Source organism: Poecilia reticulata, linkage group LG13 (assembly GCF_000633615.1).
Source record: "Poecilia reticulata strain Guanapo linkage group LG13, Guppy_female_1.0+MT, whole genome shotgun sequence".
In the NCBI taxonomy this organism is placed as follows: Eukaryota; Metazoa; Chordata; class Actinopteri; order Cyprinodontiformes; family Poeciliidae; genus Poecilia; species Poecilia reticulata.
In genome coordinates, this window is record NC_024343.1 from 9,528,111 (window position 1) to 9,555,420 (window position 27,310).

The window sequence follows — 27,310 nt, forward strand, 5'->3', positions numbered from 1 at the left end:
ATATATATACTATTATTTCTATATTTTTTTTTTACCTTTCTTCAACCTATTTGAGTCGCTTTCTTGTTTTTATCATCTTGTCCTTGTTGTCATGTTGCTGCGCCCTCTGACGCCTCCTGCTGCTGCACCCTGCGGCTTTTTCTCACCACTGGTGAAAATGTGCATAAAGCCTTAGAATATTTCTTTTCATAACAGTAAAATAATCTCACACATTTAGGTTTCTTACTAAATTAACAGCCATACACTTATTAGCACCTATGCTGGTAATTATACATCTCTTTTTTTCCCAAAACCACAACACTTTTACTTGTGTAACATCTATCAAGGTTGGACCGCAGAGAGAGAGAGGGATTTTTGCTGATTAGTCTTTGCACGGTCTCTCTTGGTCATCTAGAGTCCCTGGTCCTCCTTTATGCTGAAGAGAGGAGTGTTCAGATCACCCCACAGGTTTTCTATCAGATTTAGGTCTTGTGACTGAGATCCCCAAAGACAAAACCAAGTTTTATGACTGGGAATCTTTACTTTGTTGATTTCGATCTGTGTTTTGAGTCATTACACAACTGAAAGATCCACTGGTGACCCATTTCAAACTTTTTGAGAAGTCCACAAGGTTTTGATCAAAATTTGGTATTGCAAAGAGTTCAACAGCGTCCGCTGGGACTTTAGAAGAGAAACAAGCTCACAGCATCACAGATCTCTTTCATGTTTAACAGTAAGCATAGGAAATTACAGAAAAGCTCAATCTTAGTTTCATTTGACCCAAGCACACAGTTCCAGTATAATTTCCAACAGAACTTAGAAAATATTTAACTGTTTACATTTGTGATGGCAGCAGCTTTAAAACAACTCATTGGCATGTAGATGGCATCTGAATGTTTTTATGGATACTCACTGACCTCAAGAAGACACTGTTTGCTAATGTTTTCTGACAAGTTGGGAGATTTTTCCTTATCATCTTCCTTTCTGTGCACAGTGTCAAGATAAATGGAAATGGAAAAGGATATGTGACTTTCAACATTTTTTACTAACAAAAATATAAAAAGGATGATATGTTATCCTTATTAATCTCTCTTTTGCCTTTTATGTCACATTTATAGTATGTGCTACTTCGTCTATGATATAAAATCTCAGTAAAGTACATTACAGTGTATACATGTAAAGTGAAATAATGTTAAAGGGGTATGAACATTTTTGCAAAACCCTGTACGTTTCAAATATCAATATACTTTCATGATCTTTTAACACAATCGCTTTAAGAGAATGTCTCTTAAAATAGTTGGGTAGTCTAGAGTTTTTATAGTTTTCTGAAGCAGCAGAGTGTGTTGCGAGTCTCTTTTTAACCACGGTTTGATCTGCCAGGCTGCACAAAAGTTTAATGTGACGTTCCAAATTGAAAAATCTTTATGAACTGAATGTTATCCTGGAGTCACAAGTGTAACCAATTTGTTTTTACTTCACCCATCATCTGTCCATACTCATAGTAGTAATGTTGAATTTTAAATTCAATGATGGTGTGAAATCTTTGACTTTCTGATGGAAAATGTCGACTTCAGCAGGTGTTTCAATAGTTTTGTCTTGGAGCTTCTGACCACAAATAGGATGTACGATAAGTCAGTCTAAAGTGCCCCCCCAACACATTTCTCAACTTGAACAGAGAACTCAGTCAGACAGACAGTAAAGTATTTTATACATCATTTTATAATGCACCGCGCTGTCCAATGTCTGTTGCTGGACAACGATTCAGAATATAGAGATTTCATCGTTCTAAATGCCAGGTGGAAAATGCTTTGCTCTACTTTGACATTCCAGCCGGAGCTTCCATTGCTTCACTGCTTTGCATTCTCTGCTCCTTCCTTTCTGTCTCTGTCTTTGTCCCTCCTTCCCAGCAGGACCAAGAAGAACAAGGCAGTGAGGTAGACTTGGTGTGGTTTGTGGCATCACACCTTTTAGCCTCTGAAAACCTTAGTATTTCTTCCTTTTCTTTCTTTTTTGTATTTGTGTGCTGCATGCTGCTTTTATCATAGTTTCCCATGGAAGTGCCTAATGGTTTGAAGCATGATTCATGTATTTGTCTTAATTCCTAAGGTGGAAGTGGTGTTATGATGGAAACAGCAATACTATATGGACCAATATTTCACTACTTATTGATATTTTAAAACTTGACTTATCTTGATTTCATCTTCTGTAGGAAGAAGAAGAAGATACAGAATTACAAGAGGTATATGTTTGGATTATTTCCCTCCCTGCTTGGCACGGTGTGAATCATACTTGAGATTGGGAGTTTTCTGCACGATCTGATCACAAACAAAACTAAAACTGTTGTTTTTCCCCAAGTCAGCTGTATGTCATGCCACACATTTGTGCACAAATGTGGAGTGTTGCAGCAGGTTCTTATTCATGTGCAATACTTAAGGGATGACTCAACGCAATACTTGCTCAGTGATGCAGAGACCTATAAAACTTCTTCAGAGGCACTTTCTTCTAGTCTGTCTGGATGTTTTGACTTCTTGTTTTTATGAACAACTTGGGCATTTAAAAAAAAAGTCCTTTGCATCTGCCTGAGTGTAAAACAGAATAACTCAGATATGTCGGTTTTTTTGGATGGGTACACAGACTTTACAGGATTGTTGCTTTTGGAAGAAGTCATGACCTCTTCTTCTCTTTGCCAATAGCGCTCCAAACAAAGCGAGTGCAAAGTGAATGTGACAGTTTTCACAGGAGAGTGAGCACATAGTGTTAACTGCACAATGCTTGCAGGACAACAAAGAGGAAAAATTTCACAATGGATAATTCACCTGTTTTACCAATTGATTTGGACCGTTTTTATAGTTGAATCCCTGTCAGTAACACTGAAAAGTATTTTGTCCCTTCACCCTGCAAAACACTGCACGTTTCTCGGATTACGTCTTCCCCATTTTTAACTCTCTGACTCTTCAACCACTAACAAGTGAAGGCCCCTTGGACCAGGATGTTACTGTACACAACCCCCCACCACATAGTTCTTATTAATGTGTCAAAATGGAGAAGAAGAAGCGTTGAAACAAACCCAGGTAGTACTGCTGGTAATTTCCATTCTTTGCAAATAGTCTTAAGAGAAAGAAATATTTTCTAGTTTAATGGGATCTAAGAATGTAGGTGGACTCTGTGTAAGACAAAATTGTAGACCCCCTTTCTGTCAAACCGAGCCAAAGATGCTATTTTTGATCTAAAAAAACATGAACTATGATGTTTCTTCTTTAAGCTGCAGCACCTGGCAAGGCATTCATATTTCTTGAACTTGTACAGATCTTGTCACTTTATAGCCACAAACTTTTATGCACTTTATTTTGATTTTATGTGATAGATCAGCACAATGTAGTTTGTTTGTATTCAACCTCCTTATATTGATGCCCCTAAATAAAATTCAGGGTAAACAAAATACCTACAAACGTCAACTTACTAGTAAATGAAGTCCACCTGAGTGTTATTTAATCTCAGTTTGAGTATGGTTGTTTGTAAATGCCTCAGATGTTTGCTGGAGAACATTTGAGAACAAACAGCATCACGAAGACCAAAGAACGGCCTCAGAATAGGGCTTGACCATGGCAGAATACACAATAAATAACAGATTCTGTGTCGCCAGGAATGTTCACGTCTCCTATTATATTCACCATTAAAAAAATTATTTGAAAAATATGCTTATGTATTCTGTTTTGGGGAAATATTTCAACGCCTCTTGCCATCTTTCACGATTTGTGTTCATGTTGAAAACCAAAACCCTTTGTTTGTTTGTTTGTTGTTCCCAGGAAGAAGAGGAGGCTGAGTAGTTACAGTGATGTCAAGATGAAGAGCATCTACTGTCCTGGTAAAGCACTTTGCCATCTTTTACTGATTGGTTTTACAGGCTGTGTTTCACCACTGGAGGGCAGTGCAGCATTGTTGGGACTGACAAGTCGGTGATCTGCTTTTCATTTCACTTTATCATTTGGCGTTTATTTCAACCACATTAATTAAAACCTCAAATCTTTTTGAAGTTTGTTTTTCTTTTTTGACCCTGCTCTTTAAGAAGGCAAAAAGCAAAATTACACCTATAAATCAACCTGGCACAGCCGCAGCAGCACAAGAGTCTCTGCAGTGCAGTGGCGTGTTTTACTATTTTTACATTAAAACTCAGAAGAAACTAACATTTACCTCTCAGTGCAGTCGATTCTTTGCTCCATATCGCCTCAGTACTTCTAGGAGTTTAAAGACCTCATCCAAAAAAAAAAAACATAAAAATGCAGCAGCCTCTTATGACTGGCTCCATCTGTGATCAGCTTCAGTGAGCATACTGTGCTGGGAGATCAGATTGGGTCACAACGAAAACATTTTGCACTACCCGTTTTTATCCTCTGAGGGAGTGGCAAAGAGTGTGATGATCTTAATGGGGATCGTGATGGTTGTGGTGATAATCATCCTAATCTTTAAAGCGTGTCTTCTGCTTCCGCTCTGCATGTTTGGTCTGCAAAAGCCGAGAAGCAGGCATCCGGTGTTTCCTCTCTTTGGCTGTTTCTCCACGCCTGCGAGCCCCCTGTCACTCCTTGTTAGAACAAGCTGCTAAGTGAGCTTTCAGACGTGGCCCTGAAGGAGCGGGCACGCAGGGTGGCCCAGGCTTAGAGGTGGCAGCATGGTCAGACCACCGGGAAAATGTGTGACCTGGTTTTTCTTTTATCTGTTTGTCTTATTTACCAGCCCGAAGGAGCTCCCTATTCCATCTCTGCCTAACCTCAGACGTCTGTCCCACCATCCCCTCAAACTTGTTGGCCAGCAACTCCGCCCACCGATTCTGCACTGGATTCTTCTGGAAACCATCAGTCACGTGTTTGACCCATGCACCACATGAAACTATCCTTTTGACTGCAATTTTGACTTCGTTTTTATATTTCGCATGCAAACACAAATCATAATGAAATTTTGCAGAAGAGCAGAATGGTGTTTGTAATTAGCAGCGTTTATAAAATGCAGATTTCTTCAGTTTAACCACGTTTCTCATGCTTTACTTTTAGCAATTGTAATTTTCTAACCTTAGAAGGAGGTGACCTTTTCAAAAAAAAACTAAAAACTCCTGGCTGTCTCTCTTGTAAATGTTCTGCTGCGTTATTCCAGCGTTGTTCCTTACTTCCTCCTTTTATCAGTTGAGTGCTTTAAGAGACTTTTAATGCTGCCCAGAAGGAAGAACAAATGCTGCAAGATTCAGACTATCTACCATTTTTACAAGTACTTGTCTACCCGTACTCCTGACTAATCAATGCACTTTGTTGAACAAAGAGTGAAACGTGTAACTAAGACATGGAAACAGCAGAAAAATAAACAATTTTAGACTGATAAGCTTCATGTTGTTTTATTTTGAGTACTTAAATAGGTGGTTCTCAATCTTTTTATACCACTTCATTAAATACTGTTTCAGAGTCCCACCAACATGATAAAAGACCAAACTTTTTGTTTTATGCCATAAAAATAAAGAAAAAACAATACCATTCCATTATCAGTTGAAAGATGCAATTTCTGTATACATTGAATTTAAACAAAATGTTGAATTTGAGTCTTTATTTGCACTTTATGATGTTTAATCATGATGTGAAAATACTGTTTTTAAGCACACAATATACCATACTACCACTATGAAAGCTGGAGTTTTACAAAACAACTCTGATGTTAGTCTGGCCATAAGGATATTAAAGACATTTGGAGGAACTTAAAGTCTTGTCTTTTTGAAAGATGTGCCTCAACGTTTATCTATACTGAGACTAATGTGGTAGAGTTCACAGTGTTCTGCTGTTTTATGACTGGGTACATTGCTTTTCTTTCAGTTAAAGGCTTAACTGAACATCTGGAAATTAGATCTTAGTGATCTACGAGCTCCATCAAGGTGTATGATCACTTTTAGCCAAACACAAAATTTTAATTGCACCTGCATTATTTTGTTTGCTTGTTTTTCCACTGGAGGTGGGGCATATGTTCAGTATGCAGGGTATGTGAAAACTGTGATACTTATGTGGCAGATTGTCCGGCTTATGTGTCAGATGGGTTATGTGGTGATCTAATTGTGTATGCTACAGTGTGATGATAAGAAAGTAAAAGCAAAACTGTGAGCAAATATTATCCCTCTAGGAAAAGCCTCCCATTTATACTGATACCAAAGCATTGCACAAAAGAAATGGTCATATGAAAAATATATCCATCATGACAGCTTTAAAACCATTTCAGTTTAATTCTGAATCTCATTGTGTTTAGTTTGCAGGTTTGCCCCCATGCATGTCTGGGTTCTGGGTACTCCGGTTAATTGAAAATTATAAATTGATCCCAGGTGTGAGTGTGTGACAGTGTGGTTATTGTCTGTGTTTTAAAAGGTCGATCGCTGGTGATTGGCAAGTGCTCCCCTGCTGTGATCCTGCACAGGCTTAAAAGGTGGCATGGAAGATAAGTGAATGAATAAAATATATTCCCTGTAATTAAATCAAAGCATATAAAAACAGGTGCAGAAATATGCATTGTAATGATCCACAACATCAGCATTGTCCCAAACATCCTGCTACAAATGCTTGAATTTTGTTTAGTTTAAGCTACTTTAGACAAAAAATGTACAGACAGCCACTCAATCATCTTATTTACATGTTCCTAACAGAATAAATGAAAAAATATGATCCACGTGTTTATTATTAGGTGCAAAAATGGGACCCCTGATAACTCTGGGCTCCAAGAAAATGCCTACCATAGCAAAGTTGAAAAATTGGTAGTCATTTTACCCAAACATGTACGGTAAATCAACTCACAAATTAATCAGTGGATTGTGTTTGCAGAGTCTCTGTGTGTGTGTGAGCTTGTGTGTGTCTCATGGGACAAAGTTCCCAAAGCTCAGTAATGTTTAACAGAACAGTTTTGGATGAGATCACCGAACACCAGGTATGAAGAAGAAGAAACGGCATGGTTGATATGCATCTGCTTAGTGTGTTTATGCACAGAAACACCAGACTGAGGTAAGACAAAGAAAGGAAGCAGAGTTTATGGATGATTATTGTTCAATATACTTTCATTTTATTGTTAAAATGTCAATTAGAAATAACTTAGAAACACATATGTCAGACATGGGACCGTGATAGAGTTTGATGATTTTGTTTTAGTTAAATGGTACATTTTTCAATTTGTGGTAATACTGTGACTTGAATTTAAAGTAAGTATAACAGCTGCAGGTTCACTGACCAATGTTACAAATGGTGCATAACACTCGTGAAGTAATTTCGCAGGAAAAGATTGTTTGCATAGCTTGCTTATCAAACAGGGTGAGAAAGAATGCAGCAAAGAACAGTTTCTCAGGTTTCACATAATATTCTTTTAGGAAACAAGATTATTTATTTTTCTGACAGTTCCACACATTTGTAAAAGTTTAATTTTGCAATATTTAACATAACTGTAAAGTAACATTTTGTAAGACAAAAGCGAAACATATATTTTTATACTTAATATAAATGCAGTTCAGATTTGCTTAAAGCCTGTTCCCAATAAAGAACAAATACATGTTTTATAGTAATGTGCTAATGTCTTAGCATGCTAGATCACTTGTTCACCGTGTCTGTAATTCAGATATTGTTTAGTTTTTGTAGCCATTTCAACGTGTTCAATCAGGATTTGATCCATGAGTAAGAAAGACCTGCAACCAAATTCTCTAATGTGGAGCTTTAAGAGCATTCAAGTTGGGTTATTTTCTTATTATGTTCTACTCAATCTCCCAAATGGGTAAGCTTATACATTTCACAAAACCTGTGCATCATCAGGTTAGCATTAGATCTAACGGATGCTATCTGCAGAAATCCCCACTTCTTAACCTTTTGTATTTAAATCAGCCGAGCTTCAGAAGTTATTTTTATTTCGCATTTATTCTGCAGTAAAAATGTAACCACAGCCTGGAAACCTCAGATGTGCTGAAACAAGGTGTTGGGAGTTATGATAATGATTATGGAAATTACCCTGGAGTTTCACATTGCCGCCGCGTTTTCATGCATTATACAAAAACACCAGTCGTACAGTTTTCCTCAGACACAATTTAAAAAGAAGGTTTAAACAAAGTGTTGAATTTTAAAGCTCAAGCAGTGCGTGCTGCCAAGTAAATCTCTTAATAATGCATTTTTAACCCAATAGTAGGATATCTCTACTGAAAGAGAGCATCTCAAAATGACTCATAAAGAATCCGACTGCAGACATACATGTACAATTTCAAAAAGCTTAAACATTCCTAAAGAAGTCGTCATCATTTTCAAATTGCAAAACATTTTCCACTGCCAAAGTGGCCAGTACCACTGTTCCTTTTTGATGTACGATTGTTGAACAATTTTTTAAAAGATGTATGCTGTAAAAATGTTTTAAAACCGTTTTGTTTTTAAGTGAAGCACGGGTTTTGAATCCAAAAATATTAAAATAAATGTCTATGATAGAAAACTGATTAATATTTAAGCTGAATCTATTCTTCTCTGCCATATTTAGTCACTCTGGACAGGTGTATCAGAGCTAGATCTCGGAAGTCGAGTGCAGTGTTGTTTTCCAGCAGATACTGATGAAACGAGTAGAGATTTGAAGGGTCTGTAATTGTGCTGCTAGTCCCTGATGTTGCTTTCGTGTATAAGAGCACTGAGACTTCTTTCACGAAAGCCCTGCTGGCACAGATTAGTTATAAACAGTGGAGTGTGAAGCAGCTGCTCATTGTTTGTTTGCAACTGTGCCAGACTCAGCTACTGTAGAGGCATTATGCAAATACACTTCGTGCAGATGTAAACAAGTTAGGCAAGAAAGACTGGGCTGTCAAGCAGGCATTCAGTCATTTTAAGGGCATTTTTGATGGCGGAAGCCTCTGGTGGGGATTGTCTTGCAACTCCTCTGACTCCAAAACACGAGCGCCAAAAAAATCCAGAAAGCTAAATGCATTTCATGGACCCCAACATTATTGTTTTCATTATTATGAAGAACATAATGTGGAAACTTGATTAAAATTTCATCTGATAGTTATTGGTGGGACTATCAATGGCCTGGTCTGACAGATATTTTGTCATGTTTTCTACTTAGTCTTACGAAGCTTCTCAACTCAGAAAAAGATGCATGCCTGAGCTAAATACTTTGGAATGGATTGGGGCTTCTGCAAATTTTTACACCAGATTTTCATCAATCTGGAACTTTTATTGAGACAATCTATGAGATTATACCCAATGCTGGTGCACACTGTGAAACAAAACACACAAAAAACTGCATACCCCATTACAGTTTTCTGCTGTTTTTCTGTTACACTTGAAATGTTTCGGATAAAAAAGAAAATCGAATGTCAGACAAATATAACCCGAGTGAACACAAAAAAAGTTTTCAAATGATGAATTTATTAACGAAAATAGCTGTCCAAACCAAACCGGTCCATAGCAAAACATATTTGCCCCTCTTGTTAAAATGAGAATTAAGAAATCAGATAAATAGACACTTTCTGACGTGAAGTAAGTCAAAAGATTTAAAAGACAGATGCCTCACGACCCTCTCCAAAGAAAAACAACAGATGATAAATATGTGAATGTTGTGCATGTAATCAATGTTTTTTCTTTTTAAAGGCTTTTCTGCCATTCAACAGTTGACTGGGTGGACTGACATTTTAAATATGGAGATTCTTCCTCTGTTAGTGCTTGTTCTTTCATGGTGGACTGAAGGTAAGGTCCAGACAAACACGTCTTCTTGATTAGATAGAGGTTTTCCACAGAAGTCAGTTAATGATGATATAGCTGACTTTTCCATTTAACACAAACCATGACACCATCTAATAATTTCTTGTAAAATTTTAGATCCTTTTAATATTTGTGTTTTAGATATATGATGCGTGTAAAACAACTGATGATCTTGATCACGTCTTTAGCTGCAAGAACACAGATGCATCTGACTCCTGCAAGCCTGACGGTTGTTGTCGGAGACGAGGCCAGATTTAGGTGCAGCACCTCCAACACTGCTTGGACTCTTATGACGTGGCTGCTAGGAAATAGACCAGTACTAACCATCGACAAGCAGAATGGTGTTTTACCTACAATCAACGCAAACATAACAGCTGCAAAATGCTCCAAACCAAAGGCAGAATGCTGGGAGTTTATCCTGAGACACACAGAGAGGAGCCACCAAGGACAAGTTGCTTGTGATCTGCAGCTCATTGATAGAAGGACGGCAGAGCTGCTTGTTCAAGGTGAGCACATTCATCTGTGTGCATGTCTGCGTCAGGGACGAAGCAATTAAATGTCACACTCTGGTAGGATTTTAAGCATTTGTTTATTTCTCAAAATATAGAAAGATTTCATATCAGAATCGGTGTCGGCAACATTTTAGACAAACACCAAGTAGCACATAAGTGTGAATTGGGAATGTAAAAATTTGGAGAAAAAGAAAGTCTGGATGGAAATAATGTGCAAACATCAACTTTCAGCCTTGTCGTGAATTCTCAATTGAATTTAGTTCTGAGCATAGATTTATAACACAAATCTGTTCCTTTATTTTTATGTTGATCTCGCTGTATGTTTAGGTTTGTCCTTGTTCAAAGTTAAATTTTGCTCCGTCTTAAGTTTTCTGCTACCTCTTAGCAGGATTATCTGAGTTTTAGCTCCTTCCAAATTCCCACACTAGCTCCAACCAGGTTCCCCGTTACTGCTGAATAAAACCATCCCACAGCATGATGCTGCCAGCATCATATTTAACCATAAGGATGGTGTGCATAGTTGTAGCTTACCATTACACAACATGGGTTTCATGTAGGTTAAAGAGCCAATTTCCAGTCTTATTTTACTCCTTACGTTTGCATAAATTCTGCAAACTGCTTATCATTTTCCTTCTTCTTCACAGTTATACACCATTTTGTATTGGTTGATCACAAAATCCCTCTAAAACCCATTGATTTTTGTGGCTGCAACATGATAAAATGAATCAAGGAGCATGAACACTTTCATAGGCACTGCAAATCTGGACGTCTAATGTTTATTCAGTGCATCGCTATCTTTCTGCTGCAGAAAATTTAAGAGGTTTTTTTGGTTCTCCCAAGGATATTCTGGCAAACAAAAGTGTGTGCACAAACACATGCATGCACACGCACTCACACAATTCAGCCAAAGAAAACAAGCAGATGGCAAGTTGTCTCTAAAAAAAAAAAAAACTCCATGTGATAGAGTGCAGAAACACACTGAATTTAACCTTGATGAAGCAGAAAGCAGCACGGGTAAAAACAGAGGTAAAAGAAGGGACACAGCAGAAGTTGTGCAGCAGCTTTAATTCTGCCCGCCCACACACCCCCGCTTCAATAAAAGACAAAAGGAGAAGCGCAGCATTCAACTTGCACTTCTTAAGTCCCTTTCTTTGAACTAATGATGAAGCTTGGAAGCTTTTAGTTTTCTGCGAAGGCGACTGAACATGCATGCAAAGGATCAATCATAGAGTGGGGGGAATTATTGGGGCCTGTGTGGCAGAAGGAAGTTTGCCCAACATGTTTGATGGTTTCTGTGACAACGGCTTAATGGCAGTGTGGGTGGGGGCAGGGAATTGATTGGACTGCCATTATAAATACAAGTTGGAAACGGATAGACTCCATGCCAGTCGAATGAAGCAGCAGAGCAGGATTTACAGCCTCCACCTGCAGCCAATCTCCTCTCTCCTCCTCGTTTTGTGGCTCTTATACAAACGTTGAGCCAGAGGTTGTGAGATAATTTAAGATTCAAGACTTGATGAGGACTGCTAGTTCTCTTGCATTCAGAAGCTGAGGAGTGCTGCAGTATAATCTTGACTTGTGGGAGAATCTCTCATTTATCACGCTCCTACTTATTGAAAACACTTCTACATACTGGATAGGAGCTGAGAACAGGATAAGGCTTTCCTTTTTCATAAGACAGAGTATACCATTTCATCTAGCAACCAGTTCAGGAATGTTAAACTTTTTCTCATCCCACTTTAGTCATAAATAGAGGCGACAACCCCAGCAAAATGTTAAGACTAAGAATCACAGAACACAGCTCCGTGAATGTTTAGGCAGACTCTACGAAAAGTAACGTGTTCTTCAAGTTGTGGCCCCATTTTGTACATAAGCATTTCCATTTCAACCTGTCCATTCATGTTATATCCATAAACAAACCATTTCCATCTCATGTATCTAGACCAATGCCTTTCTCCTTGTAGTTAGTTTTTATATGATGATAAATCGCATGTTTAATTTAATGTACACTATTTTATGAAAACATCATACTGTGCCACATTTCCGTCTTCTGTTCAGGTTATTTAATACTTATAAAATATCACTGATTGTGACACAAAACAACAAAAAGTTAAATATTTCCTTATAATGACTTTGCTATGAGTAGAATAGAGAAAAGTTTTTATCCCAAGTGCTTTAATTTTATCCCAAGTGCTTTAAAATGCCCTCCTGGTGGGAGTAAATTGATGCCTGGTGTAAAACATCCTGGTTTGGTGACTCTTTTGCAATTTTTCAGGCAGGAAATGACTAAAACTACAAAAGTAGGAAATGGTGCAAGGTTAAATGACCAGGAACCAGTTGAATATCAGGCAGGCAGAAGCTAAAGAACAAAACTTAATAAAGGACACGGAAAAAAAAACTTACTTTCAGAACTGCAGACAACATGGAAGGAAATCACACAAAAAGGAGCCACTGATAAGCCAGAGGGCGAATAATGTGAAGGTCTGACCCTGGTCTAAGGAAATCAGGAGGTATATATGCTGTTAGGGTGATTTCTGAGACAAGTAACAGGTGAAACCGATTAATTGCCTGGAAGCTGCTTGGATACAGAAAGGTAAAGGCAACTCAGGGAGGCTGGCGATGGACAATGACTCAATGAACATTAGAAGAAAGCACAGGAGGACGGGGAAGCAATAGCTCAATAGAGTCTGACTGTGCACAAAAGGGAACAGAAACATAAATCACAAGAACATACCGAAATAAAGGCCATTAACTTTAAAACTCAAAGTCACAGTAACAAAGTCGTACAGATTATGATAAATTGTTAATATACTTCAAGATTGTTTGAATATTGACTTAGTTAAAGTTTATTGTTTGGAACCACTTTTTTCTCTTTATTATGTTCTTGACTTCCATCTTAAATACATGAAAGTCGATTTATTTTTCATGAGTGTACATTTGGTCTTTAATTTTTGTTTTTAACATCTATAACAATTACTGAATGCTGATGTCTGCTGCAGGATCAATAACTATCCATCCATCCATTTTCTGTACACCCTTGTCCCTTAGTGGGGTCGGGAGGGCTGCTGGTGCCTATCTCCAGCTAATGTTCCGGGCGAGAGGCGGGGTACACCCTGGACAGGTCGCCAGTCTGCCGCTGGGCAGATCAATAACTATTTACAAAAATTCAATTAAGCCATTTATACTTACTTTTGTAGGAAGCAATGAAACTGAGTATATGTTCATTTTTGAAAGGAGTGCCGCAAAAACCACTGGCTACACCAAGTTAAAAGTTGACTGGATTCTTGAATCTGCAGGGTTTGTTTGGACCTGCTGTCCTTTTGTTATTAGCCATATTTTCATTTACAGTAACTGCATTTAAAATGAGTACTCGGGTTAAGGGTGAGGGGGGGATAAAAGCATGGAATCATCCACTGCAGAGTCAAGAAAAAACCCAATGACCCACTGCTTCCAATATATTACGAAGAGAGCCAGTGCCACAAATCCCCACTGACACGTGCCGCCATTAACAGTAGTGTATGGTGAATCAGCCCCCTCCCGGGTCTTGATACAGGAGATCGCTATGGTTTGACATGGCCTTTGAATTAATCGCAGATGCTGTCACTGCAAGTTAACAGTCAGCAACTTTGCTCTTGATTTGTTTACTGCGGACTCAAATATACAGAGCGAGTCGAGCCACAAATTTACAGTGAGGCCAATTGACTGTGTGTACTCTCCTCCACCACTCTCTGCTTTAATTGTTCTGTTTGGAAATTATGTAAAAGTGACTGCACACTGACTGCTGTGTGTCTGGTTGCTCACTCAATCACAAATGCAGTACATCAACACAAACTCCTCACTTGAGCAGATCAATACGACCGCATATGCTGTTGACTACAAGCTGCAGATCTCTGGTATAAATCAGAGAAGATAGAACCTCTCTGCGGTAATATGACTTGTAGAGGTATGGCAGATACACAAGCTGGGAAAGGCTCTTAGTGATGTGCACAGTTAATTTAAAGGGGTGTTATTATGTAATTTCCAGCCACGTAGTGCCATTTTATAGCACAATCAAATAATTATGTTACCTCAGGTTGTCATAGAAATGCTGTACATCAAAGATAACTTGAGAGAAAATTGACTTCACAATTTGACGCCTTGAAATTGGGCCACTGTCTCTTTAAGAAGATCCTGCTCTTTCAGACATTCAGCCATCACAACAATACTTTTCTGTTATGTCATTTACAATTGTTTTTAAGAGCACTTTTTAATTTAACGCTGTGTTGTCCTGAATACGCCACGGTGGTGGCAGCATCATGCTGTGAGGATGCTTTCCTTTATAACAAAACGACAGGGAAGATGGTCAGAGATAATGGGAAGATAGACGGAGCTAAATACAGATTATTTCTGGAGTAAAACGTGATAAAGATTAAGGTGCCTTTATGAAGCATTGCAGATGTACTCGTTTTTCGAATTCTCATAGTATTAGATGCATCAGATTCAGGCACCACTTTTTTTCTGTTTGGGCACATCAGTCATTAGAAATCATCCAGATCCTTCCATCATGCGGTGCCAATTAGGCTGCTGGTTCCACAGCAACTACAGTTGCCCGATCTGAATCAGTCGGTCCACACATCAGATACAACATCCATGACAAGAAATCAACCCATCAAATGAAAGCATGTGGCACAAAAAGCACAGCAATGATTTGTACAAAACATCAGAGGATTAAACCCTAATCAATACAGGCTCGTCATTATGCACAGACAAACTACCAAAGCATCTCCAATTATCTATCTGTCAATAGGAATTCACTGATTCATCAACAGCCCTTCATTTTACCAGGCATCTGACTTCACAGTGATACTGTGTCTCTCAGGGAGCTCAGCAGCTCATCTGGCTGGCAGAGAAGGAGATGAAGGGGAATAGAGGGAGAGGGATTCGTCAGCCAAGTGAGAATCAGAGACCAGAACAGCCACTCAGGAATCCATCTTTTGTAAAGGATCAGGCCAAGCAGAGCAGTGATTCTCAGCTTAACTCAAGAATGTTTTAACAAAAAATAAGGAATATATTTATAAATACAAAGAGCACAAAAAATAACTTTCCTTGATTCAAGCATGTGAGCACACTTAAATATTTTTCCTCCTGCAGAAAAGGGCAATGTGAAGGTCTTTGGAGAGAACCGGTTGGCATTTAAAGGGGAGCTTGTCCTGTTTCAGTGCCAAGCAGCAGGATGGTACCCTGAACCCACTCTGCAATGGCAGGTACATGACAAAAAGGTAAATACCCAACACGTATATCATGTTCTTAGTTTGCTGCTGGTGATGCTACATTCAGTCATCATAAGGATGTTTTTGCTGCATTTAATGTACCACAGTTAAGCATGAAATAATTTTGTTAACTTAAAAAAAACATACGTTTTTGAAAGACTGAATGTAGTCTAAATGGCTTTGGGATCATTTGAAGTAAATAAAGTGATATACAAGATCAGGTCATTTACCAAAAATACATTGGACCAGTTTTTTTTGTTTGTTTTTTTTTGCATTTATTTGGTTTAAATTCAGATTATTGGAGATGAGACTGAAACTACCAATTTGTCAGAGACCAAAGCACACTGCTACTGTTTTAAAACAACTCAATTCTCAAAAATGACTTGTGGCTAAGGCAATCACTGTTATATGAACCCTTAAGTTTGAACCAACAATTCTCAGATTCTTTGATATGAATCATAACCAAAGAAAAAGTAAATCCAAACCCACGATACAGATTACTTTTAAGGCAGGTTCGCCTCAAGTCCAACAGATGTGTGGACTGTAATGTAGTGCAGCACAACGCTTCAAAGCAAAGTGCTTTGTTTTGTAAACTGGACAACTATTTCAAAAAGTTTTTTGTGTGTGATTAATTGGGACCACACACACACACACACAAAAAAATATATGTTAAGAGCCAAACTATCAAGGAGTCATATCAAAACAGAGAGGAAGCTAGCAAACGAATGACTTTTCAAAGATTTTAATAAATCAGATGTGCATTGAGAGAATACTTTACATGGCTATATGTACAAAGTCAGAAAGTTGTTTCAAAAAAAGACAAAGCTGCAAGTGTGTGTTTTTTGAGACGTTAAAATATGATCAGGTTTTTCAAAACCAGAAAATCCTGTGGTGGGGCTGACAATATTGACCTGAATATTCAGAGGGACAAAATATTTGTCGTCTTTAAAATTTTTTGTCCATTTCGATATATATATCTAAGTTTCCATTTTTATTGCAAACATACTTACAGAAAACAAGCAGGTAGATTCTCAAGAGATTTACAAAATCATTAAATAGATTTCTTCGAGCAGATGTCTAACTCACTGTGCTCATTACATGTTTCACAAATGAAGATTGTTGGTGGTACAACACCTTAGCTTTCCATATAAATAATCATCACCTTCTTTGTAGATAAATGCCCAAAGCAAAGGTAAAATCGCCCAAAGGTTAATCAAATATCGTCACCATAAACTGTTGAGGTATTTTTGAGACTTAAGATGTCTTAAGATAAAAAATAAATAAAAAATCTGCTTTGGTCTTCGACACTGTCAGATGGGCTGTTAATTTCAGCTTTTAGCACCAACTAATCTGATTTACACTAAATGAAGATGCAATGAAAATTATATACTGCATGTAAAGTATTAATTCTTTATTGCCTTTAAACATAAACTCTCTTAAAAAATCCTGATCAGTCCATTTAATGTACTCCAGACTTGCTACATCCCTGCAGTAGTTCAGAGAGAGAAAGAGAGTAAAAGCTGCTGCGAAGGTAGACTTTCCTTTAATGCATTATATATCACTGCATTAAGCTTTCAGTAAATGGACTGGGCTTTGGTCTGAATGAGATGAGTCTTGATTTATGTGTCTGAACCTGAAGAAAGAGAATGCTCTGTTCTCTCCCTGTGAATGTTAGCAAGAACTAAATCATCAAAAATGCCAGCGTTCTACCTTCACCTGCGTTCAGGCATGCCCCAGGAATTACTTACATTCTGCAGCCACCAGTGTTTTCTTTTCTGCTCTCTGTGGAATCATTTTCATAGAGGTGGAAATTCACCTCATCGGTTCATCTTGAGATTTAAAGAGATGTGAAGATGTGGTAACCCTCTGAGTTTGTGGTCAGTTTCTCCTGCAAACCTTAATACTGAATGTTATTTGTAACATGAGCCTTTAAATTGGACTTTGAAATAAACAGAGCAGTTTGAGCCCATTTTTTCTGCGCCATTGACATCCACTGAGAATGTGTTTTTTTTAGTGCACTACTGGTACATTCCCAAATATTTACAGTTCCAGTCCTTTAAGAAAATCTATTCATTCAAAAAGTTGGATTTTCCGTCCACTTCAATGGAAGTTGTGCTACTTTGTGTTTTTTCCGCAAAAAAATCATTTGAATTTGTGTTTATAAAATGACAGATGTGGAAAAAATTGAAAGGGACTGGAGACTTTTGCATGTCCCTGTAATCATTCTTACAGTTAATGTGACTATTTTAGGAAAAAAAGCTTCTCAGTTAACCGCTTTCAGGGGATTAAAAAGCTGATTTGATTGAGCATCTATTCCACTATAATTATTTTTCGGTTTCTGATCAATTTATCCTTCCTGAACCATTTTCCTAAATTATTCTGTGATCTGATTATTAAAATGGAGGTCAACTTTTAATGACAAAATGACCACAACCTACTCTAAGCTGTTTCCTTACCTCTGTAGGTTTCTGCATTTTTAACAAACTAGACATGTTTTTTTTTTACAAAAATATGCTGAAATGAATTTATTTTCATTCAATATTTGCATGTAGAGCATACAATACCTAGCATTAGCTGTGAAAAGTTTTCACTTATAAAAGCATAGTAGAATCTCACAGAGCTTTGCTGAATTCTTGGTCTGATAATGGAAAGTGCACAACACACCTGCAAATCATCTATTCATGTAAATCTGACATATTGAACCAGTAGAGCATTAATTAGAGAAGCAGCATTAACATTATTCTCAGCATCTGGAGAAGCTGCAGCAATCAGTAGCTCAGGAGGCAGAATCTGTTGAGAGGACGACCTCTAGTCCTGCACTACACAAATCTGACCTGGAATGGATACAATTTTAGTCCTCAAACATATTCGAGGAACATGCTCCAAAATATTTACAGCTGTAATTTGCAGTGAAAGATGGTACTTCAAAGTCAGGACCTTTGACATTGTGTGTGGGGTTTTTTGTAAAAAAAAAGAAAACAATGTATTTCATTGGCTGTATGTCAACAGATGTGTGCTTAAAAAGTTCATCTGTCTGGGCCACTTTGCAGATAAATTAGTTTAGATATTAAAAAGGTTTTGATCAGTTGCAGTCGGTTTGATAAATAATATCCTTCTCTCTGGTCGACGGGGTTCAGGTGAGTCGGGATGAATACAACATCAGCACAGAGGAGAAGGAGAACCTCTTCACTGTCTCCAGCAACCTTAGCATCCAGGCCGGGAGGAGCTCTGTGGTTGGCTGTCTGGCCTCAGTGTCTGCCCTCAGAAAACCTCTGGAGAGCAGCGTCAGCCTAACAGTGGGTGAGAAGAAGCTTTTAAAAAGAATTTTTTTTTCCTGCATCTTAAGACATTTGTTGTGCCTAAAGGTTTAGATGATAATGTTTTTTAAGTGATGCTGTGTAGAGGAGGATTTGATTTCTGGAGTTTGATCTGTTTACCACTTGTGTGTATTTCCACTGTGGAGCGTAAAACTGCGCTGTCACTAAGTCTTCCTTCGCCTCGAATCTCTGCACTGATATCTGTTAAAGGCATCAGCAGAGGTGCAAATAAAAACAAAAATGTTAAACTTATTTTTATACTCACATTGTTCCAAAGTATTTATGGCTTAAAAGCTGAGTAAAAGTGCAACTTCCATTAATTTCAATTAAATTGCCAACCTTTGAAAAATATAAATAGAATTTATTTTTTAGAAATAAATAAATTACGTTTCTTTATTTCTTTGTCTTTGGCAAGTCGCTCCACACTAAATGGGAAGGTGCAAAGTATCCTCTGTAATCTCATTATAAAAACTAGTCCTGCAGGTCTAAACATTAATGTCTGATATTTTCAAAGTTAATGATCCAGTGACCACAAATATGAAGTAACACAAACAAATTAAAACCCTATAATCTTACTTTGACAGCATAATTTAGTCTTTTGGCCTCCACAGGTGGTCAGAGGCAGAAACCCATGATTTAAAAATGATCATAGTTCAACTCAACTCATAGTTCAATGCTTAGCATGCCTTCTTCATAAAAATATATACTTATTTATATTTCAGCATAAATCAAAAAGTACAAGTCCGCTACGAGGGTTTGATTTGTACCCTGCCAATCTGCTTTTACTGTCTTGGATAAAGTAGAAGTGGAGGAATGAAAAGAATGTTCCTAATAAACTATTCTGGCTCCTAAAAAGATTCCAGCAGTCAAAACTGAGGCTTTTATCTGCCTCTCTAAGCACCAGTTATCTCTCTGTTTAAACGTGTTCAGACAAATGTCCTCGTCTCATACAAATACAGCTTTATTCTAAAATTTGACCAACTGTTGTATTTTGGGATCAGATCTGAGGAACAAAGTAGATAAATAGAATAAAATTATCAATACAAAGTTCCTCAAGTTAAATACTTCATTTGACATTCACTCAAACTGCATTAAAGGTTTTACATTTACCTTATTAAAACACTAAGTTAGCTTATAATTTGAGCCCTCCATTGTCAATTTATTTCTTTAAAGGAGAAAACATAAATGGCTAACCTTTATTTCTATAAAGATGATTATAAGTAGGTAAGACACTAAATATTGATAATTCTTAACACAATCCCACAAATTAAAAACAAACAAGCAAAACTAAATAAATTATATCTTAATGGTTGATCCTGAAAAGATCAAAGTTTAGTTACTGAACAGTTCTTGGTCAACCTACTTCATTCATAGCTCCATTTTGCCCTCTATGATTCTCCTCATTTGTGGTAGAGATGCTTAGCTAATGTCATATGAATTCAATACATGTATTAAATTCATATCTTTAATTTCTATTTTTTCAAAGATTTTCTGCAGGTCCTTGTTTTTTTTTTTGTTTTTTTTTTTTGCTTTAATCTGTTACAGTTTTCATTCTGTTTTGGGAAGCAAGTGAATCATCACAGAGTGCGGCTGTTATAGAAGAGGAGTGGAGAAAAGAAAGGCTTACGAAACTGAAACAGCATGAGCTTGAATCATAGCAGTGTACAGGTTGAAAACAGCTGAAAGGGCCACAGCTTTGAAAAGTCTTTTTAAAATCTATTTTCATCGTGTTTCTCCACAAACACCCTCATGTCTAAAATCCACAATCTTTCTCTCATCTCGCTGCTGCGCGTCTGAATATCTGTTACTGAATTGCTGAGCTTTTCCACGGCCTCAACACTGCAATGAAACAAAAATGTGACCTTCTCTCTCTCCAGTCGCTGAGGTGTTGGAGGAAGAGGAGGACTGCACAGTCCTGGTGGCAGTGACTGCAACTCTCGCTGCTCTTCTGCTGCTGGTGCTGCTCTCCATCTGCACTGTCCTCTGCTACAGGCGTAGCAGAAAAGCAAGTAGGCACTTTTGTCCTTCCTGAAATTGCTCTAAGTGAACAAACGCCCCGCTCGGACCACAATTTTCCAGCTCAGAAACTGTGATTAAAGTATAATAAAGCATAGAGGTGGCCGGCTGCATGCTGGGGCAGTCCTGTAGTAAGCCTTCAACAAGGGCATTCTGAATCCTTTCTGACAAAAGCAGAACATCAGCTGTAAGCAGAACAGTGTGCACACCAATAAGGGGCAAATAAAAAGGTTAAAGGGGGTTTTGGAGGTGTTGAACAATAAATAAGGCAGAGAGCTGGTAGGAAGAAAGGATACAGTTTGCAATTGTTTGTTGTAATGTAATCTTTTTGAATAATTGAGGTATATGCCATAATTACACTGATGATTTAGAGGATTCATTAAAATTTTGGGTGGGGGGGAGCTGTCATTTGTATTTCCTTAAATTTGCCAGTGTTTACTCTGTCTTTGGAATAACATAAAAAATAAACAGCCAACACAACAACAACAACAGCAAAAACAGAAATAAAAACAAAACAAAACAAAAAAAACCAATGGCAGCGTCACTAAAACCGGTTTTGGGATTCTGGAAGTTCCCAAACTTTTGCATGTTGCAGCTGCAGTACAACAAAAACTCATCGTCCCGGTTTTACTCTGTGTGGGACGGTAGTAACCTTGGGCAGGTTGTCAGTCTGCAGGCAAACAGGATCGCTGCTGTTGACAAGTTGGACAAAAATGCAGTGTGCCTTTGAGAACGTGAGGCCGCTCCTGGTTTCTGCTGGATGACTCATTCAATTTGAATGGACCCGATCTACTGGCACACATAGCCGCAGCGCGTAGAGAGCACACAGATTATTCTGGACATTAAACATCATAGAAAACATGTTATTTAGTTTTACATTATACTTCACCTTTGTAGAAAAAGATATTTAATACAACAAGACAGAAATTTCCTTGTTCAGAAGACGATGATAAAGAAGAATCTTCCTTTAAATAGGGGAGATCAAACAGCATTTGAGATGGAGCTGCATCTGCAATATGTGGAAAACACATAATACTGCCCCCAACGGCCTAACAGTGGGGGACTCGGTGCTCGTTTTTGATATGTGAGATATTGCTGTCCAGGGCAGTAGGTGCTAAGGGCACCACAAGCTCATAAAAAACATAATTTGTTAGTTGCCAAACAAGTTTTCCTTTTCCTATTTGCGTAGGCGGTGAATGGGTAGTAAATGCCACACTTTGTAGTGCACAAAATGTGCAGAGGGACTTTCCCAGGGCACCATTTATGCAAAAACTTCCCCTGAGAGGGTAGGGGTGGAGGGGTGTCATTCCTGACCAATCAGCTTGACTCCTAGGTCAGCAATGTCTGTCCTCCAATGTGTGTTCAGTTTCCGTGGCAGTAATCCATTGTGTTTGCCAGTGGGTGGTAGCCTCCATTACTTCCTCTACGGGTTTTAACTAGGATGTTCATCCTGCCATCATGATATACGTCCCACAGGGAAACCCAATTATTTTTCATCTGGATGGCTAGTTGTTATCTGTCAGCCAGCTAGTTTGTCCAGCTGGATTCAGAAACATTGCTGTGGAGCCTGTCAGAAACACACTGCGGTCTCCGATTTCTGACTGTATATATACTGTGTCTATATTTTTGTAATTGAAAACCATTCATATTGCTCTCCAAGAAACAAAGATGGGCGGAAAACAACCTGTGCCTCCAAACGCGCCACTTCTCTGTGCATCTTCATTTGCTCTGCTTGATAAGGATGCACTCTTGCCTTCCCCACAGTAACATCACTTCTTCTCCATAACAAGAAATTTATCTTTCTTACATTACTGAAGATTATCATTATTGTTGAAAACAAAACAAAAAAACAGTGACGAAAATAATAGAGCTCTTCTAGGAGAGGCCATGCCTAAAGTGAGCTGCCCTTCTTGGATAGATTAGATAAGTCTTTGATTAGTTCTTTATGGCTGTGATTATGACTCAAGGGCAGTTTTGTGGCTTTTTTGTTTTCACATGAATGGTAATACCTTCTCCACTCTCATAATGCAACAATCAGTCTTAATATCATATCATTAGGGATATTTCCATTTAGCATAATTAAGGCTTAGAGGTGATACAGGCAGGGATTCTTGTTCTGGAAGCGGGAAGGATACTTATTTCTGTGGGATAAGAAAAAAAAAAAATGTAGGCAATTTAAGCCATTGTAATCCTCTGCACACATTCTGGACCACAGCTAAACGTGGCTCTGGTTTGGGCCTGAGGGATTAGCCTAAAGCAGGTGTGACCTTTCAGTACCTAAACCATCTCATGCCTCCATTACTGCTGTTCTTGGTCCAGTCTTGAAACTTCGAGGGAATATCCCCTTAGTAATTTAAATTAAATTCATTGGACGTTTCACCTGTCAAAGGATCTAGCTTACTTTCCAGAATACAAAACATTACTTTGTGTAATCCCTCTCACTGAGGTGTAACGTGTGCTTTCAAATCACCGAGAAAGGAGAATGAATATAAAACAACAGTTTAGCTAATGACAGCTTTGATTTAAACAGCGATGATAGGTGGGTTTCTCCTTCAATAAAAGGAGAGAGTTTAGATCTCTCTCTCTCTCTCGGCAAGATTCTTTTGCAGCTGGATAATATTGCAGCCCTTTTGCCATGACCATGGGCACCGTTGGCAAATACAACCTGCAAAGTCTTGTTACAAAACTCATAAATGCGCAGCAGCAGCTTTTACTGCTGCATTACAAACCAACTGGAAGCAATAATATCAGTGCAGGCCCCAAAGCAAATAAACAGCAGGTCATTTACAACTTTCTTATTGTTGTACTGTGGATGAAATGAGCAGGTTGAGTGGTTCTATGCATAATGCTGACATAATGCTAAAGTTGGCACCTAATAACTCATAATGCTAAATTTGGTCATATATACATTTTTTTTTACTTTTCAGAAAAAACTCCACAGGACGTATTAAGGTAAGACTTAAAAGTTATTTCTTTTGCTTAAGTATACACAACACATTTTAACAATGATGTGAAGAAAATGACTTTCCTACAAAGATGTTGAACTTTCATTAATCAAAGACGGACAACATCTTCTCTTGCAGTTCTTTTATATTTAAGCTAATGTGAAGACTCAGCATGAATCATTGTTTAAGCCAGTGTTTGAGAATGAAAAGGGTCTTATTGATCCTCATCATGAAAGAAAATTAAAGACATGAATTTGAAATGACATTCTTTAGATAGTCTTTATAATTTATAACAACTTCATTCAGGCCATTATTGTCAACGGTAATGCATGAAGCATCTTATTTGTCAGCATTTTTTCACTTAAATGAAATACACTGCCGTAGTTGAGGAACTTTAGCTGGATCTAATAAAGCTGAGTAAAAAAAATGATGATGATGGTGCTCATTTTTTATCTGTCAATGCACTTTATGCTGAGAACAATACAGGAGCCCTCTGATATACTACTTCTCCGTGGGAGTAGAAATTGTCTGTTCACAGCCGCTCGGCTTCTGACAATGTGACTGTGCTGTTTCTCAACTAAAGGTTATCTCTTTCATTGGACCGTCCTCTGTGGGTCTTTGCAGGTCCCACCAATCGGGGTTTTGGGGAAGTTCGGTTGCTGAGGCGACAGGCGGGAATGTCAACCCGGGGTTTTCCAGCGAAAGCACAACAGGTGAGAAAATGCAAAACAGACCAACAATGTTGGTACATAAATGATTCATTCTGAATATATTTGTTTTAGTAATTATTACCTCAAGTCCCCACTTCTGGTGAAACTGAGCAGCACCAAGTGTGCATTTCATTTATCACTTCTGAAATATCTGTGCTCTCTGTCCTATCAGATTATTCTGTATTGCCTTATTCGCTGACATAAAAGATAACTTAAAGAAATACTGCTAATTTTCAGTCTGGTACATTTTTAATGCAGGGGACAAGCTACCTTTCTTAATGTTTGTGGAGTTTTGTGACACACTAAATAAATACAAAAAAAACCCCAAACAAAAAACATGAGATGTTCATTTGAAATAGCCAGTATGAAAACAGTTCAGGTTCATGTCAAAAAAGCAGAATATGATTTTAAAAAATCCATTGATTTTAGAGCAGAGCTTAACCATTATTATTTCAGAAAATCTTCATGTTTTCACTGAGTAAATAGTCTTGCTAAACAAGAAAAGCAAGGCCTTTGCTCAAAGACGTACTCTGGGACAGTCATGCAGCATGTCATGTAAACTGATGAACCACTGTAGCATCACTCATTCTGGCTACTTTTGAGACCTTCCTTCCCCTGTTGAGTCCTGACAATGCAGTGTCCTAGATTTCCAGAAATAACTGAACATTTTCATCCCTCACATGGCAGTTTTCCGCTGCAGCTTCTTAAACAAGCCTGGGCCAAACTGAGAAAAATGTTCCTGTATCTTTTTAAATACTTCTTTCCTCTCATGTCGTATGTTTATCCCTAATATTTGTTTCCAGCAATAAACTACTCATGACGTGGTTTTACACATAAAGCAACCCCCCCCGCCCAAAATGTACATCTTTTCATATGTCAAAGATGAAAAGTTGTTTTTGAGAAGGAATTGTAATTCAGCACTGTTTTAGCTTATTTGCTTATGCAAACAAGCAAAAGAAAACTTGTACAGCAACAGACAAATTATATTTTACAAGCTTCTGGTGCCCTTGATATCTCTGAACAAAGGTTTTCTACCTTAAATCTAGAGTGAGGGTCACTGCAGTTGTTTACAGGAACAGTCTAGAAAAAAGAAATTGTCTTTCAATCTGCAGATGTGGACAGCAGTGAGATTATCGTCGGAACTCGTAGCCAGATGAACTTTGACACCTTCCGCAAGGTAAGAGACAGGACGTAAAGGTGGTTTGGAATGAGCCAGACAGCTACACAAATACTGAAAGAGACAGAGAGAGGAAGAGGAAGTGATCAACTAAAGATGAAAAATGGAGTCAGTCAACTATTCTGTAGCTCCGTCAACCTGCCAACACGTGAGGAAATGCGTCTCTCATCACACAGCTGTTGTACAAGTGATATAAAGTCAATAACATTCATTCGAAATAGACACACAAAAAAAAACAATGTGGAAATCATTCAATTCAGTTTAAATGTCTCCTGAATTGACAAAGACAAACAGGTCCAGTGTATATTCCGTCACATATAATCTGCAGCCACCGTTTACCGTCTTGTTAACATCTAATCAGAGCAGATAGAGAGATTTTTATTCCTTTAAAAACTCACATTAATAATGGAAAATGGACATGAATTAAAATCTGAAGTTGTCTTGGTAAATAGCACTCACTCATTGCAGCTTTTTAATTACTTTATAACAAAGTCAAAGTAAATTCAGGTCATCAATGTCGATCATAAGGGAGCCGACTCTCCTCAGGATTTTATTTAGATGACTAGTTACAGCGACAGCCTTAAGCACACATCAGACAGCACAGACCTGTTGATGTGGTCTTTACTTAATATCCTGATGAATAAAGAAAAGTTGTCAATTATAAATTAAGAGGAGCTCGGTAATTCAAGCAAGAGCCTGAATTACTAACTGTGACTAATGTTTATGAGTGGGCCGTTCATTTGAATGCGTTCATACAGCGTTGTTCACAAGAATTTGGTGCAAGTGAAATATGCTTAAACTGCAGATGAGATAAGACTTCTTCTCCCAACTTGCTCTTACATGGAGCAGCTCTGCGTGAGCTCTCATGATCCCAGAGCCGCACTTAAGCTGTGATACTTCAATTACATTCTGGCTCCAGACAATGCGGAGCTCAGGTTGTGCCCAGAGAACCTCCAGATCTTAAATCCTAGTTTTTATTTACTTACCCGATGTGTATTATGTACTCTAAAGAACAGAAGGTGTTTGCAGGTGTTTGGTCTACATAACTCAAAACCCGATGTGTTTCACCAGGTCCCTGACGTTGTACACTCCAGCAGCTTCTCTTTGCACACCGAGGGCCGAAACACAGAGTTTCAAGAAGACAACGCAGTTAGCAATGTCAGAAGAATTACCACGGTTTAAACACTTTTATTTTGTATTATTCACTAGTAGTGTTTTATATTTTTTTCAAAGCACAAGGATAAAATGATATTGAACTTGATGTTCTTCAATAAATAATGATTTTACCTGCTCTGATAGTCTCTGCTCATTTTTTTTTTTTTAATTATCCATGCCGGGAAAAGTGATTCATCATTCATAGAACATTTTTGTTATATAAATATGTTCATATCAGTGTTGACTCATCAGGGTTGTTTTGACAGAGGTTGTTCTACAGAAAAATAAATATTTGAAAGTCCTGCAGAATGTCTGAGAACTTTAATACCTCATGTCAAATGTTGCGCTGAGATCAAAAGGATTCATTTCTACATACTGATAAGCGGAAACATTTACACGCTAAACTGATTCTGAGGAGACTTAAAAGGCAAGACGGAAAGCATTTAATGCCTAAATTTGATTATTTCTGCTCTTTTATTAAACCTGTGCCTGTCCTCCAGACTGGCTTTTGTACGTTCC

General features: G+C 38.0%; 2 protein-coding genes across 9 annotated transcripts in view; both read left to right on the plus strand.

The window, feature by feature from the left end:
* sh3bgr (SH3 domain binding glutamate-rich protein) overlaps window positions 1-5,346 on the plus strand; it is a 12,783-nt gene extending 7,437 nt beyond the window's left edge. For 6 of the 7 annotated variants that reach the window (XM_008425278.2, XM_008425281.2, XM_017308236.1 and 3 more), the window contains 2 exons: window positions 3,786-3,844; window positions 4,711-5,346. In XM_008425278.2, the coding sequence (XP_008423500.1) occupies window positions 3,786-3,806 (21 nt within the window). In that variant the 3' untranslated portion in view covers window positions 3,807-3,844; window positions 4,711-5,346. Of the gene's footprint in view, window positions 1-2,188; window positions 2,219-3,785; window positions 3,845-4,710 lie in introns of all 7 variants that reach the window. The other variant, XM_008425285.2, reaches the window with a different exon arrangement.
* A 1,267-nt stretch (window positions 5,347-6,613) lies between these two features.
* igsf5b (immunoglobulin superfamily, member 5b) lies at window positions 6,614-26,927 on the plus strand. Of its 2 annotated transcripts, XM_008425288.2 has the most exons (10): window positions 6,614-6,995; window positions 9,600-9,695; window positions 9,899-10,216; window positions 15,353-15,480; window positions 18,609-18,771; window positions 20,666-20,797; window positions 23,732-23,756; window positions 24,374-24,462; window positions 25,572-25,636; window positions 26,708-26,927. In XM_008425288.2, exons 2-10 carry the CDS (start codon window positions 9,647-9,649, stop codon window positions 26,816-26,818), a joined length of 1,080 nt encoding a protein of 359 aa, XP_008423510.1. In that variant the 5' UTR covers window positions 6,614-6,995; window positions 9,600-9,646; the 3' UTR covers window positions 26,819-26,927. The 2 variants fall into 2 exon arrangements, with proteins under 2 accessions (XP_008423510.1, XP_008423511.1); XM_008425289.2 differs by lacking the exon at window positions 25,572-25,636 and having other exon boundaries at window positions 6,616-6,995; window positions 26,708-26,800.
* Window positions 26,928-27,310: the final 383 nt, after the last annotated feature.

What these genes read in the sequence shown, in the direction of transcription:
- igsf5b (XM_008425288.2), top strand. Translation starts at nt 9,647, where the DNA reads ATGGAGATTCTTCCTCTGTTAGTGCTTGTTCTTTCATGGTGGACTGAA. An exon ending in TCTTTCATGGTGGACTGAAG is followed by an intron (nt 9,696 to 9,898) that starts GTAAGGTCCAGA and finishes TCACGTCTTTAG; the next exon opens with CTGCAAGAACACAGATGCAT. An exon ending in GGCAGAGCTGCTTGTTCAAG is followed by an intron (nt 10,217 to 15,352) that starts GTGAGCACATTC and finishes TTCCTCCTGCAG; the next exon opens with AAAAGGGCAATGTGAAGGTC.